The sequence below is a fragment of the Haliaeetus albicilla genome, chromosome 25 (assembly GCF_947461875.1).
Source record: "Haliaeetus albicilla chromosome 25, bHalAlb1.1, whole genome shotgun sequence".
Taxonomy (NCBI): domain Eukaryota; kingdom Metazoa; phylum Chordata; class Aves; order Accipitriformes; family Accipitridae; genus Haliaeetus; species Haliaeetus albicilla.
The window spans coordinates 11,368,185-11,381,885 of NC_091507.1; the positions used below are offsets into that span (position 1 = coordinate 11,368,185).

The window sequence follows — 13,701 nt, forward strand, 5'->3', positions numbered from 1 at the left end:
AATTACACTCTGAAACTGCTTCTGCCTCTGAAACAGAAGCGCTGGAGCATCCTCTGTCTTTTGAGCAGGGTCAAAATTCAGCCCTAAGGCAGCGTGTGAATGGTGTGGTGAATTGGGGCTGCTTATCTCTGCAGGCCCAGACTAAAATTACTAGATCAGAAATGGGGGGCGGAGGGGGAGGTTACATGATGATCTCATTTTAGTGCACAGAAGCTTTTTGAGTAACTCGCAGAAAACAAGTGTCCTAGTTTCCCCTAACTGTCCTGTTCTGATTATCTGCCAGGTTACAGGTCACACTGATTCCTACCTGGGACTTAGATTCAGTATTTGCTTTGGAGTCAAAAGGGAGAATTAAACCCTCAGTTTTTTTGCAGCCATCTAACTATTCTTCTGTTAGAGGAGTAAGACAGTTAAAAGACCCCACACCAAACAGGTCATGCTCTACTACTGCAATGTGCTGCCTTCTGCAGGGATGATGGACAATCAGGAAGGACTTAAGATTATAGTCCTCAAGATTTTCTCAATGTGGTAATACGTTGTCTTGACATGGTTGCAATTTGACAAGTTTAAAACCAGTCCTGCACTATCTAAGCCCTCTTCGTTTCTGTCACAAAGTCCAGGGATTTTTGCCTTAGACCACAGCAAAAGCAGGATCAAGCTTTTCCAAGGTGAATAAATCAGCATGCAGCTCTTTGCGTCCTCGTAGTGTGCAGTCCTACAACCATACATATAAGCCACTGTGGTCACAGCCTTCCGCCTGCCTACACAGGACACACACTGGAGACCAGACTAAGTTTTGCTTACATCATAGACAGTCGTCACTCAAAGTTTGGTCCTTCTCCTAGTTCCAATCTGGAAAAAAATCACCTTGCTTGAAATCAGAAACTGATTTGCATCTCCATTTTGTATCTTCTTATAGCAAGGAATTGATGGGTGTGCTTGTGAATCAGCATGTTGGGAGGATTCATTTTTTTCTGGTGAAATCATAAATAATTGTTCTCCTCCACAAGAAAGAATCAACCTACGTTTCCAGAGCACTTGTGAAATGTTTTTTCTAGATTCCATTGCATAGCCCGATTTTGGAAAGTTCTTAAGATCTCTGGCTTTAGGAAAAAACATATAAATGGGGGGGGCTGTTTGGTTTGTTGTTTTTTTTTCTAAGAGCTACAGTAGGAGTAGTTCTTCAATACAGTTTTCAGAATATCACCGTCAGGAAAGCATCCAAAGCAAAACGAAGGAAACAGGATTCCTTGTTGTGTGCTTTAGGGAAACACAATTTCTAATTATTCCAGCAAGTTTCAAACTCAGCCATCGTTCCGAGCAGTCATGATCTTAGCTTACTCACTAGGAAAGCCTGTACCAGCTAGCAGCATGCACCAAATCCTGCTGTTGCAGCTTTGCACTACTGCCTATAGCCTGCACCCACCAGGTGAGAGGGAAGGTGCAAGCCCCGCTCATCGAAGCCACGGCGGCAGGGAGCACCGCAGCCCCGGGCTGTGCTATGCCAGGGCAGAGCACTCAGCAGCCGTAGGCCTGGTCTGAGCTCCCTGTGCCCCCCAAGCCCTCCCGCAACAGCATTTTATGGGCATAAAGAACCGATCCAAGACAGTAAATTTAAGCAGGAAAGCAAATCTCGCTCCCTTCCCCCTGACACCAGCACGTTAAGATGAAATGCAAAGCCCGCTTGTTTTGTTCGGCTGTTCCGCACCACATGGAGCCAAGGTTTTTCATTTCCTTAAAAGAAACACAGCAAAAATTCAAATGCAATCGGCAACTCACCCGAAGTGGCTGGCTAAACTCATGGAAACGCAGAAGAGGAAGAAGTTTTTGATCATGATAAAGTCAGAGACCATCCCATTGTCCATTCCAGAGGAGAGGTGGAACGCAGGTGGTTGCTTTGGTAAAGGTACAGCTGCTTACTTTGTTCTTACGCTGCAACAATACAACAAAAAGATAAATCATTACACAGACAAACAGCAGGATAGCCGAGTTCAGCTAACACCGCATCTTTGGCTATCTCTGTTTTTCACAAACTTATCTAGGCTTATGTAAACATCAGCTGTTTATGTAAAATTGTATATCTTCAAGGACATGTTTTACCTTCTGCTGACAGCAAACTGCAAAACAGGAAAAATTCTTAGTGGCCCATTTTCCCTTATATTCGTCCATGATATAAGTAACTAAAGAAACAGTCACCATTTTCCAAATGCCAATTTCAACCCTTTACCTATTTCCACAACTTCCACATGCCTGCAAACCCAGGGCTGTGTGCAGCCTCCGCATCCCTTCCTTCCATCGCAATTTTTTCCCATTAAATACCCAGCTTCCTTTTCCAAAATCCCAGTTGAAATGCCAAGAAACACCTACTGCTTCTTGGAATTCACACTGCTGATGCACAGCTTAGCAAAAAGAGGGTGGGATTGGGGGGGGGGGGTGTCTAAAAAGTGACCTTCCTTGCAAAGGCACATAAACCTCACGCTAGCACGAAGAATGACAGTAACATAGCCGCTCCAGCGACTGCCGCTTTTCGGATACCTGCCTCAGCGACCAGATCACCAATTTCAGCATTGTGCACTAACGTTTTCCTCTGTGCCCTATTAAAAAAAAAAAACCAAACCAACAAAACCAAAACAAACAAACAAACAAACAAAAGAAACCAAAACAAAAAAACCCCAAACCAACAAAACCCCCAAAACAACCCTCAGAAACACACCCGGAGGGGAGCTGCCTGCATTTTCCACCCGAACCCTGTGCCCCCCCCGCGCACACACCGCTCAGCAACTTACTCTCCGCACCCCGCCGGCGCAGCAAGGCGTAAAAACCCCAAACCAAAAGCCGCCTCCCCCGGGGCTTCCCCCCGCCCGGTCCGCCCTGCCCCGCGGCGGGTCCCGCTCCGCTCCGCTCCGCTCCGCACCGGGCGCTGCGGGGCCACCGCTCCCTTCCGCACACGCGCAGCCCCGGCCCGCCCGCACCTGCCCGGCCGACCGCCCCCCGCTCCCCTCTCCGCACCGCTCCGCGGAGGGTGGCACCTGCCGCCCGCGCCCGCTCCGCCGCCCCTTCCCTTCCCTTCTTTTCCCTTCCCTTCTTTTCCCTTCCCTTCCCTTCTTTTCCCTTCCCTTCCCTTCTTTTCCCTTCCCTTCCCTTCCCTTCCCTTCCCTTCCCTTCCCTTCCCTTCCCTTCCCTTCCCATCCCCGCGGCGCCCACCGGGCTCGCCCGCCAAAGTTTCCCGCGGCCATGTGCGCGGCGCTGGGCGCAGCGGCGGCCGCCCCTGGAGGGGCGGGAAGCGGGGGGGTGGGCTGCGGGCAGGGCTCCCCGCCACCCTTCCGCCGGCCCGTCCGGGCGCGGGAACCCGGCCCTTACCAGCCGCCGGCGAGGGGGCGGTGTTTGCCCGAAAGTTGCGGAGCGGCGGCGGGAGCGGAGCGGGAGCGGCGCCGCTGCCTCCCCGCCGCTGCCAGGCGCGGCCCCGCCGCAGCGCCGCGCCCGCGCCGCCCCCGCGCGGAGCTCCGCGGCCGGGAGCGCGGGGTGGGCGGGCGCCCCCCCCCCCCCCCCTCGGAGAGACCCCGGCGGGGAGTCCCAGCCTCCCCCCCCCACCACCACCGCCCCGCGAGGGTCCTGCGGCTCCCCCCGGGCTCGGGGGAGCGGCGCGGCCCCGCGGTAGGGTGGTGGGCGAGGCCGGCCGGCCCCGACCCTCGGCGGGGAGAGCCCCCGGCACAGCCCGGCCGTGCGGGTGTCGCGTAACCGTGGGACAGGGCCGTCCCCGGCAGCGGGTGGGGCTTGCCGGTGTAGAGGCTCCTTACCCACTCGTATGCAGGCATGCCTGTGCAGACCCCCCCAAACCTACGTAGGTCTGTGTCGATATTCCTCTTCGGCAGCCGGGGGACCTGATCGAAAAGCGCCGTAACTCCTAAATGCCGAAGTGGGGCTTCGCACCCGCAACGTTAACTGTCTTTGCTCATCCTCGGGATCGGACATCCATGGTTTGTATCGGTATGAAAAATTTCAGGAGACCTGCAGTAACTTCGAGGTTTCCTTGTGGCTGTATGCAGCGTTATTCCACAAAAAATGGATGCACTGCTTCACAGCCTCAGTATAGGAAGCGTTACACTTGCCACATGCTCGAGTCACATACGTGATGTGCCGCTTGCGGGTGTGGAAGGATTGGTGCATTCCGAACTATCCGAAGGATGAAACGAGCGTTGCATTGTCCCGGTTCCTGCGGATCCCTTGAGATGCGTGCAACATTTTGTAACACGCGCGTGTTAGGTGTGATAAATGTGATTTCAGTACATGCTGCTGCGACCATATTTCGAAATAATACTCCAAACTCAGTTATTAAATTAACAGATCTAACGAGGTAATGTCTGTCTTTCAGGCCACATGGTGGATCAATGAGGCATTTGTCTTTTTCCTCTATCCATAAAAAAGCTCCATGAAATTAATCCCTCCACTGAAATCGATATTGGTTCTGTAGCTCACTGCCATAGAGGGTGCTGCTATACGTGCGCCTAGTTCGCGGTGTGCACGGTTTGAATTGAAAACTGGTCCTTATGAGTTTAAATTTCCATTTTTTTGGTTATATGTGGTGCTTAGCTGTGTTCAGGTTTTCGAGCAACGATTTATGTTCTTAAATGCAGAGCCGATGACGTACGTCGCTCCTTGTTGTTCCTTAGTGACTTCAATAAATACGAAGTTGTGAATGAACGTCGCTATCAGAATAGCTTTCCCGGCGCTTAAAAATATCCGAGTAAAGTAGTACCAAGTGCCAGTAGTTTCTCATGACAATGTTCCTGCTGAGGAGTGCTGAAATCAGATTTTTTCACAGTGCTCTGATTTCTCCTGCGAACTATTTATACCTCCACACAGGTGATGTTGTAAAACCATGTGCCCTTTAAACAATTCACCAAGGAAAGCCGCAGCGATATCGGCCTGGCCTTTGGGCGGGTGCGAGCGGTGCCCTCCGGCTGCTCGCCCCAGCCCTGGGCCAGCAGAACCCACCCCCGGTGCCTGGGCCTGGCTGCCCCTTCCCCGCCGAGCCGTACGCTGCAGGCCCCCGCCCCGGCGAAGGCGCTTAAGCCTGGGGGAAGCGAAAACAGCAAGGGAAAGGTTCGAGAGGAGCTTAGAGAAAGGAGTAAAGCGCCCGGCTCGCCCCCGTGCCGCCCAGGCCGCCGCCCTCGCCCCGGGAGACGCCGCTCTGGGCCCGGGTTGGGGCGCGTCCCGGGTGGGCTCCCTCGGCCGGGGGCTGCGGTTCTCGGCGCCGCCGCCAGGGGGCGGTACAACCCCGCGCAAGCCGGGCGGCGCGGGCAGCGCCCCGCAGCGGGCAGCGCCGTCCGTCCCCCGCCCCGCCACACACACACACACACACACACTCTCCCACCCCGGGGGGTCCCGGTGTTGGGGGCGGAGGTGGCACACACACACACACACACACACACACTCCCACCCCGGGGGGTCCCGGTGTTGGGGGCGGAGGTGGCACACACACACACACACACACACACACACTCCCACCCCGAGGGGTCCCGGTGTTGGGGGCGGAGGTGGCACGGGCAGGACGGAGGAGGGTGCCCGGGCAAGGCGCTGGGAAGCTTGCTGTGGGGTATCGCGACAGCGGGGCGGCTGGGAGGGAAAGGCGCCGCCGGGGGCGGGGACGGCCCCGGGGCAGCGCGTCCGAGCGGCAGCGGCGGGTTGTGTTCGTCTCCTGTAGCCTCGTCTGTGTGGCAGCAGCGGTAACGCACATCTGGTTCTCTTCGCCAGCTAATTATAGCTAGTGACGCCATGTGCGTGAACCGCGTTGTCTGTAATGCGAGGTATTAACTCCCGAGCGAAGGTGCTTTCCTGAGAGCTCGTCAGGCATTAGCTGCGTAGGTTTTCGGGTTGGGTCCCTGCAGGATGGTGGCTTTGACCTGCGGTGGCAGAGTTACTACAAGCAATAGAGACCTTTGTTTGGAAGGCAGCAATATTGTGCGTGTCCTCCGCCGTACGGTTTTTCAGGCACTCCCTCGTGATTCACGCTTACCCTATTTGTATTCTTAGCCTCCTCGTTCGGTTTTAAAGGATGTGTTGAATTTAGTGTGTGAAACAATTGCTTTTTATTGTGGTCAAGGAAATGCTTTGGTTAGTTGTTTTCTGTGCTGGTGTTCAGCAAAAAAACCAACACAGCTTACCAGAAGCCATTTCATATCTGGGAGAAGTTTTGCGTGGTCCCTTTCTGACATTTTTCCTCCCCACACCATTAAGTAATGTTGCTTATTTGCAGAGATGAATGCACTTGAGCTATATCATCCTCTAGAAGGGACTGAAACAAACGTATGGGCAAACTGTGCTGTGATTTTTTTTACAACAGCACTCATGAGTACTTACACACTTGGGAGCTCACCGGGAAATGCGCACCAAGTCCTAACACTGTGACACTCTGTGTTGGAAAATGGGCTGTTTCTCCAGCAGCCAAAGGCATCTCTGTCACTGCCCAAGCCATTCCTTCTTCTCCCAGGACAGCTACGGAAAGCTCATGAGGTTGCGTGGAGGTATGACGTGCTGTGGGTATTGACCCAAGCAGTAGACTCTTCAGAGGCATTCTCTTCTGCCAAAACATTTCACTGCCAACATCTAGGTGGAGAGGATTGCCTGTTTTCCTGAAATCTTCTGCCTTTGGCCTCCTCACTAAGAGTCTGCAAAAGGCAGCGCTTGGGACAGTGGTTTTGATAATACAAATCCTTTTCCAATAGAGAGCAGTCTGAATTCATCAGTCATTGCAGGGATCACTCATCATCACCTAACACCAACTCAGCCACTCAGCACAGCGACTGGATCTGAACAAAGGGTGAAAGTCTCGTTTCCACTCACTACTTTCTTAGTATGTGTAGGGACCATGCTCAAGACACTTCTGCTCAGCCCCGGTCAGACACACCTGGAGTGCTGGGTCCAGCTTCAGGCTCCCCAGTACGAGAGAGACATGGACATACTGGAGAGAGTCCAGCAAAGGGCCAAGAAGATTATTAAAGGGCTGGAGCATCTCTCCTATGAGGAGAGGCTGAGAGAGCTGGGACTGTTCAGCCTGGAGAAGAGAAGGCTCAGAGGGATCTTATCCATATGTATAAATACCTGATGGGAGGAAACGAAGAAGAGGGAGCCAGACTTTGCTCAGTGCTACCCACTGACAGGACAAGGGACAGTGGGCACACATTAAAAACCATGACATTCCAGCTGAACACAAGAAAACACTGTTTTACCTTGAGGGTAGTGAAACATAGGAACAGGTGATGTGAGAGGTATTAGAGTCTGATAGACTTTGAAGCATTTGGTGTATTTCTGAATGATAAGGGGGGATATTAAAAGCCTTTTTTTTCCCCTCATGCATGCCCACTCTATAATGCTGTGGACACCCATAAAACATGACCAGTGCCCTGCATTTCACTTGTCTGACAGGCCACGCTGCAAACAGGGCTGCATTTAGGTCCTGGTGCTTTGGTGGTTTGTTTTGTGCATCCCTGTGGCAAGAGAGAGCTACTTGACAGAGCTTTGTGAAGGACAGCTGGGGGCAGAGTAACGTTGGGAAGGATTTCTCAGAGATAGAGTTGGTCCCTTTTTGTGTGACACAATACATCAGTGGTGCCACTGGGAGAGAGAGGCAGGTGACCACCTGCTCTGTCCCAGCAAGATTCCAGCTGGTTTTGAAAGGCAACATCTTTAGCAAGCAACACCAATGCTTCTGTGTGCTATTTGTTGCGATTCCCAAATCTGCAGGTTCAAAGGTTTAAAAAAATCTGAAGCTAATCCTAAGCAGGTTGCTTTCTGCACACATTCAGTTTAGAAATGAATGAAATGCCACATTTTCTGTTTGACGGTTCATCCTATCTGTTCTGGGCAAACTACGCTTCGGTCCATTTCCACATGTTAGACTAACAGCTGAGCAAACGTCGAGGGTGTGCCTGAACGCTGCTGTCGTGGATTTGTAGCATGCCCTAACCTTCAGTGTTTCTGAAAACTACTCTAGGCACCTTACAGAAGTCCATGCTCTGAGACGAGAGCCTCAGGTGCTGGCAGCCCTATTTCTCAAAAGTGGCTGGCAGGAAATTTAAATGAGTTTGGATCTGTATTAGACACTTTGCCCCATTAGACCAGGGAAATGATATCTAGAGATACCTCCCCCGCCTCCCGAAGGAGTAGAGAACACTTCCGACATTTTACAGCCTATTGCAAGGTTTTAAATCTTCACATGAGAGCATTAAAGCAAACATTGTCTGTTACCTACAATGACATCCCTGTCTTTCTGCGTAAAGACACATAAAGAGGCTCCGTCTTTTTCCCCAAACCCACCTTGATGCCTGACCCCTTACAGTTCCCGTCTCCCTTATAGATCCTATCCTCCTGACAGGTTAACCCAGCTGGACCAGGTTTACACAGTTTAAACTCCACCTGCATGGGTGAGATGAGTGTAACTGTTGGGAGCCTGGAGCTGGTCGGTGAGGAGCACAGGGCCAGGGCCAACGGTGCGGTTCGGGCCTGGACCTGCCCTTGCAGTGCCTTTGCAGGGAAGTGTTGTGCACAGGCAGGTTTTGAGAGTTCGCTCATAGTAGTCCATCTTGCCAGTGAGATGGCTCTTTTCTCCTCTGTCCTGGAAAAGAGAGAATTTCCTTTACACCAGTGGACGGCAATGCAAAGTCAGAGCATGGGGTCAAACCTGCTCACGGATGTTTTTTTCCCATGGGAGAATTGAGGTTTTATTCACATCCTTGCCAGTTTCAGATGTGAAATCTTCTCCCTGTTCCTGTAAAGTCTACTGAAGTCTGCCCTTGAGAGACAAACCGTGAAAGCCAAGCTAGTTCATGGTCTTAGATTTGGGGGCTGGAAGGGGCTACCTAGCAAAGTCCCTCCTGCACCACACAGTCCACAGATTTCCATAGCAGTATAAACTGTGACTTTCTGGTTTGCTTTCCTCTTGCTTTGTGAGAATACAAGCTGGTTTTTTCTGGGTGTCCATGAACTCTGCAGCAAGTAACCTCCTCCATGAGTGTTAGATCCCATAAACAAGTGCCTGCTGTTCTCTCACCTTGAATCTGCCCCTGGTTTCTTCTCTTGTTGGCACAGTGGTTTTAGCAGACATAAGATTATGGACTAGTGAGACTGGCATTGCAAGCAGGAGGAGGTTTGAAATAAGGGTGTCACTCAATCAAGGTTTATAACCGGAATATCTCTTAGATTTGACGTCCTGGGCCAAACTAACAAATTGATTTAATGTACCTATATGGACACAGTGGATACAGATACGAAGTTCACATTTTTCCCACCTCTGAGCTGGACCGATTACAGGTTCCCTGCTTTGCAACCATAGGCATTGTGCTAATAGTATGGGAATGACAGTGCAAATAGGTGTACTTAAGCTTCTTAGCAGGCCTACTGAGAAGCAGGTGTATTCAAAAGACAAAGTTAGCAAACAGAAGCACATTTTGTCTTCTCAGTCTGCATGCTTACTCAGCAGTGGCAGTCATTGTATCCTGACATTCCTGGGCGATTGCCTGTGGATCTTCCAGTTCTCCAGAATTTAACTTTTAAACATGAAAGATATAAACCATACTTTTGCACAGAAAGAAATAATAATGTAAAGGGTGAATAAGTGTTCTCTAAACATGTAAGGTACTTGTAACTTAATGTTAAATGTGTTCAAGTGGATTATTCTGTGTTAAACACTGGTGATACATACTGACATCTAAACTTAGTTTTCCATGTAAACTTAGGAGTTTTTTATTGCACACAAGTGAGCATCAACTCAGAAAACCCCTGAACTGGAACTTTGTGATCCTATCATATATAAAATAACTTCAGTTAATTTCTTCAAAATGGCTGAATTTACTGCTTACTATTTTAGCTGGCTACATTAACAGTTGTATCTATATTTAAAAAATAATGGGTCATTAGGGTAGCATTGTATATGATCTTTATGGCCTCAGTACTCCTGTCTGGTGATTCGGGTGGATCTTTTCTGTAAGTATGAGTGCACAGTGCACAGTGTGAGGACAGAGCACACCTTCAATGGTACAGTTGAGAAAAAAAACCACCCCACAAACTTACTCTGTATTCTGAAGCATCTAAGTAAGAAAGCACTATGTGGAGAACAACCACAATGATTCAATTTCATACATATGATTCATAAAGAAAGATTAATCAGGCTTAAACTAGAGCATACAAGTTCTGCATCAATATTCAAGGGTTGGTTTATGCATATGCTACTGTACATGTAATTCCTTCATAACAGGAAGGAGCAAACATATCTTAGAAGGAACAACACAGAAATTCATTGAACTAAGATGGAAGAATCAATGTCGATAAAGTCTTCATTAAGTATATATTCAAATATTCATAATGGATGGAAGGTGAGTGTACTCATGGGCAATATAGGACTAGAGTAACCTAATGTACTTAGTGATGTTAAGGACAGAGTACTTGAAGTTTAGAAATTGGTTATATACAGGCAAGAGGTACCAAAATCTATTTGACAGTACATCTCTGAATTTTGTTATACATACATTATATATGTATCTCTCTCATATTTAGGTTATAAGCTATAAATATTTATGCCTATTGATACATGTATGTACATATCAAGTCTGCGTGTCAACTGGGTTTTGGCTATGTAAATGCTAAGATAAGGTTGGATTAGCATGTTTTAAGTTGTGATGAACTCAGGTGTTTTTTGGCTGCTATAGTTTCCATATTTACTGCATTTCTCTGTGTTGTTTACATGTGCACTGGGCATATTGACAAAACTCATTATTTCAGTTTTGATAACACAGGTAACTGTCAAAGATACCAACAAATATTAGTTTCCACTTTTGTAAAATTTTACATAAGCTTTCAAGTCACCCTGTAATGATTCATTATAATAATTCGCTGCTGCTAGAAAAAATACATTAATGCATACCATTTGGAAAGCTGTAGACACAACTTATATTTATTTTAGGATTTGCAATATACTGATTTTCAGGCTGAATTTACTGGCAAGGGTTAGGTGGGAATAAATGTTCTCAGCAGTTCCAAATCCCATTAAATGTGACTTCTGTTATATAGATTCAAGTGCTAAAATTAATAAAATTTCAAGAAAAAATAGTTTTTAAATTGCTCAATCTAGAATTAACATTTACAGAAATTGGACAGAGCTGCTAAAAAAAAAAAAGGAGATATAACCTGAAAATGCCTTGTTTTGGAAAAGGTACTGATGGAGATTTCACAAGGATGATCTATATATAACACTACAGGATGTTAAATATTAATGATTGAACTATAGCAAGCATTATAATATACCACACCAATGCAGGCGATGCCAGTCTTACAGCTTTGTGTGAAAATATTTTGTCAGTTCCAGTGCAGTGGAGTCCAGAAAGATAAAAACAATAACATGTATTATGTGTATCAGTCAATAAGCCAGATCTTCGTGTAGTATAAACCGGCTAAGTGAAGGGCAGCAGAACTACACCCATACATCAGCTGATGTTGTGCCTCAAGTGTGACCCAGTAATTATGATTCAGTCAATGAGAGTTTGTTTGAATCTAAAGAATGAGATTTAGCACAAATATGAAGTAGGGGCATTTTTTTTTTCCTTTTGGTAAATAATTTATTCAGTGAAAAATGCAGGTGTCCTGCTCACAAAACAAGAGCAGAGCAGGCTAAAATTTGCCAATTTGTACCAGTCAATGAAAAAAAAGCAGAGTAAAAAACTAGAGATATTGAGCATTTTTCTTTTAATATTTCTAAAAAAAGTCAGCAGGATGGAAGAGGAGGTTATAGATGCAGAAGGAGTTCAGACCAGCTGTGAGGAATCATCATACAACCCATGCTTCCCATATTCCCTTTGGCTGGGACAAACACAGATGAACTCTTTGCTATGGGTAGCCATTATCTTTTTGGACATAGGGAACTTTGTATGGATTTTCCTTGTTCTCTTGTCATAAACTGTTCCACTTGTACAGAAGCGGTTGAGTGTTGAGTGGGTCAGCTATCAGTGGAGATGAATACCCATGTGCCAGCCCCCACCAAGGAAAGCTTTGCCTGGAGGGAAAGAAAGCACCCTACCTCCAAGCTGCATATTTAGGATGTAACAGATACAAGGTCAGTCCTGGGTGCAGAGTGTTTTCCTTGACTACTTCTGCTGTAGTTTTTGAAGGAAGCAAACAGGCATATGAACTGGAGGGACAGCGTGGCACACTCTGTCCAGGTGCCCAGGCTGCACACTTTTTGTGTCTGCTCCTTCTTTAAAGTCCACAACAACTCCATTGGTTGCACATTTTGGAGAAACAGGGCTACTTGCGTAAGCAAGATAAGCTGGATTTATCACCATGCCTTTCACCTTCAGCAACTGAAAACTAGTGGATTAGTTTCAAATTTGGAGCTGTATACTTGAATGGTCTGTTGACTGCTGGTCAACTGTGTACAAGTAACTTTCCCTGCTTGCCTAAACACATCACTTGTGAATGCAGGGAGCTAACACCCGTGTTAATTTTAGCAACCGAAGAGTGGGAATGGTCAATGAACTTAGCATCTCAGGTGCACAGAAGAAGATCAAAAGAATAGCTTCAAAAAGTGACTTAAATAAAATATGACTTCTGGAATGGTTGCAGTTTGATCTATTCATGTTTTCGCAGTTTACTAAAAAGAACAAAACAAGAACCATCAAATGTTGATCAGATGCTTTTTTTGTGGAGAGCGCTGGGGCAGAATCCCGGGTATGCTCAAGACAGCAGGAGGGCATGAGTTTCAGGTGAATAATCCAAGAGAAGAGACCTTAAGCCTGTCAGTTTTCCACTCTAAATGTGTTTCATCGTAAAGTGCCATTTTGTTGAAATCAGATTATGGTGCTTTTATCGCAGCTTTTTGAGTGTCAGCATCTACACCACGGAAAAGTAAATTACCCACCCTGGACTCACCAGCACCCCAGTAGCTAAGACATTCACCCAGGTGTGCGTGAACCAGGTTCAAGACCCTTTTGTAAACAGCGGACTCAAGTATTAGTCTCTTAATGTGATGATAAATCCAATATTCTGGCAGCTAACTATTAACTGTGTGTCTTATTTTATGGATGACCAACTTGGGCTGCCCAAGGCTTATAGAGCACTTGCAGTGGTAGACAAAGTCGGCGAGAGCTGTGGTTTCGCAGCACCTCTGACTGCAAGGCAGTGCAGTCTCCAGCAATGTGCACAGGGTTGCAAGCCATGAATTTTAATCCTTGCTCTGCCACTAATTCACTGTGTAGCTCCAGGCAAGTCCCTATCTCTTCAGCTGTAAAATGGGAATAATAATAATGGTTTCCTATCTTTCGGCAGTGATAAATTCATCTGTGTTCTTGAGGCATGCAAATACTACAGTGATGAGTGGCCCAGAAACGACCATGAAAAAATGAATAATTCTGTATTTACTGCAGGCTTTGGGTGCGCAGTAAATAAGGCACTGCTAACTGGCTGGTGAAGATTACTTTTCTAAGTAGCTGCTTATTCAGTAGGTACTGTGTAATCAGTACCTACTTATCCTGTGTAATGAATGATAAAGGGTTCTTTGGGGAAAAGGGAGACAAAGACACATTTCAAGAAAAATCTTAATATGATTTACAAGAAAGCACAATTAGGATTTCATCATCCATTTAGGTTCTCATGTTGTCCAACCTTAAAGCACTTGATTTTGGCAGCCATCATAATGTTCTTCCAAGGCAATTG

General features: G+C 47.5%; 2 protein-coding genes across 4 annotated transcripts in view; one reads left to right on the forward strand and one right to left on the reverse strand.

Moving 5' to 3' along the window:
* GABRA5 (gamma-aminobutyric acid type A receptor subunit alpha5) overlaps positions 1 to 3,478 on the reverse strand; it is a 58,231-nt gene extending 54,753 nt beyond the window's left edge. The window contains exons 1-3 of one of the 3 annotated variants that reach the window (XM_069769989.1): positions 3,205 to 3,296; positions 2,536 to 2,594; positions 1,780 to 1,932 (exon numbers count right to left, since the gene is read on the reverse strand). In XM_069769989.1, the coding sequence (XP_069626090.1) occupies positions 1,780 to 1,865 (86 nt within the window). In that variant the 5' untranslated portion in view covers positions 1,866 to 1,932; positions 2,536 to 2,594; positions 3,205 to 3,296. Of the gene's footprint in view, positions 1 to 1,779; positions 1,933 to 2,227; positions 2,504 to 2,535; positions 2,595 to 3,204; positions 3,297 to 3,360 lie in introns of those variants that run through there. The other 2 variants (XM_069769986.1, XM_069769988.1) reach the window with 2 other exon arrangements.
* The window catches only part of GABRB3 (gamma-aminobutyric acid type A receptor subunit beta3), a 195,507-nt gene that overhangs the window by 46,533 nt on the left and 135,273 nt on the right, over positions 1 to 13,701 (forward strand). The gene's annotated exons all lie outside the window — the stretch shown is intronic.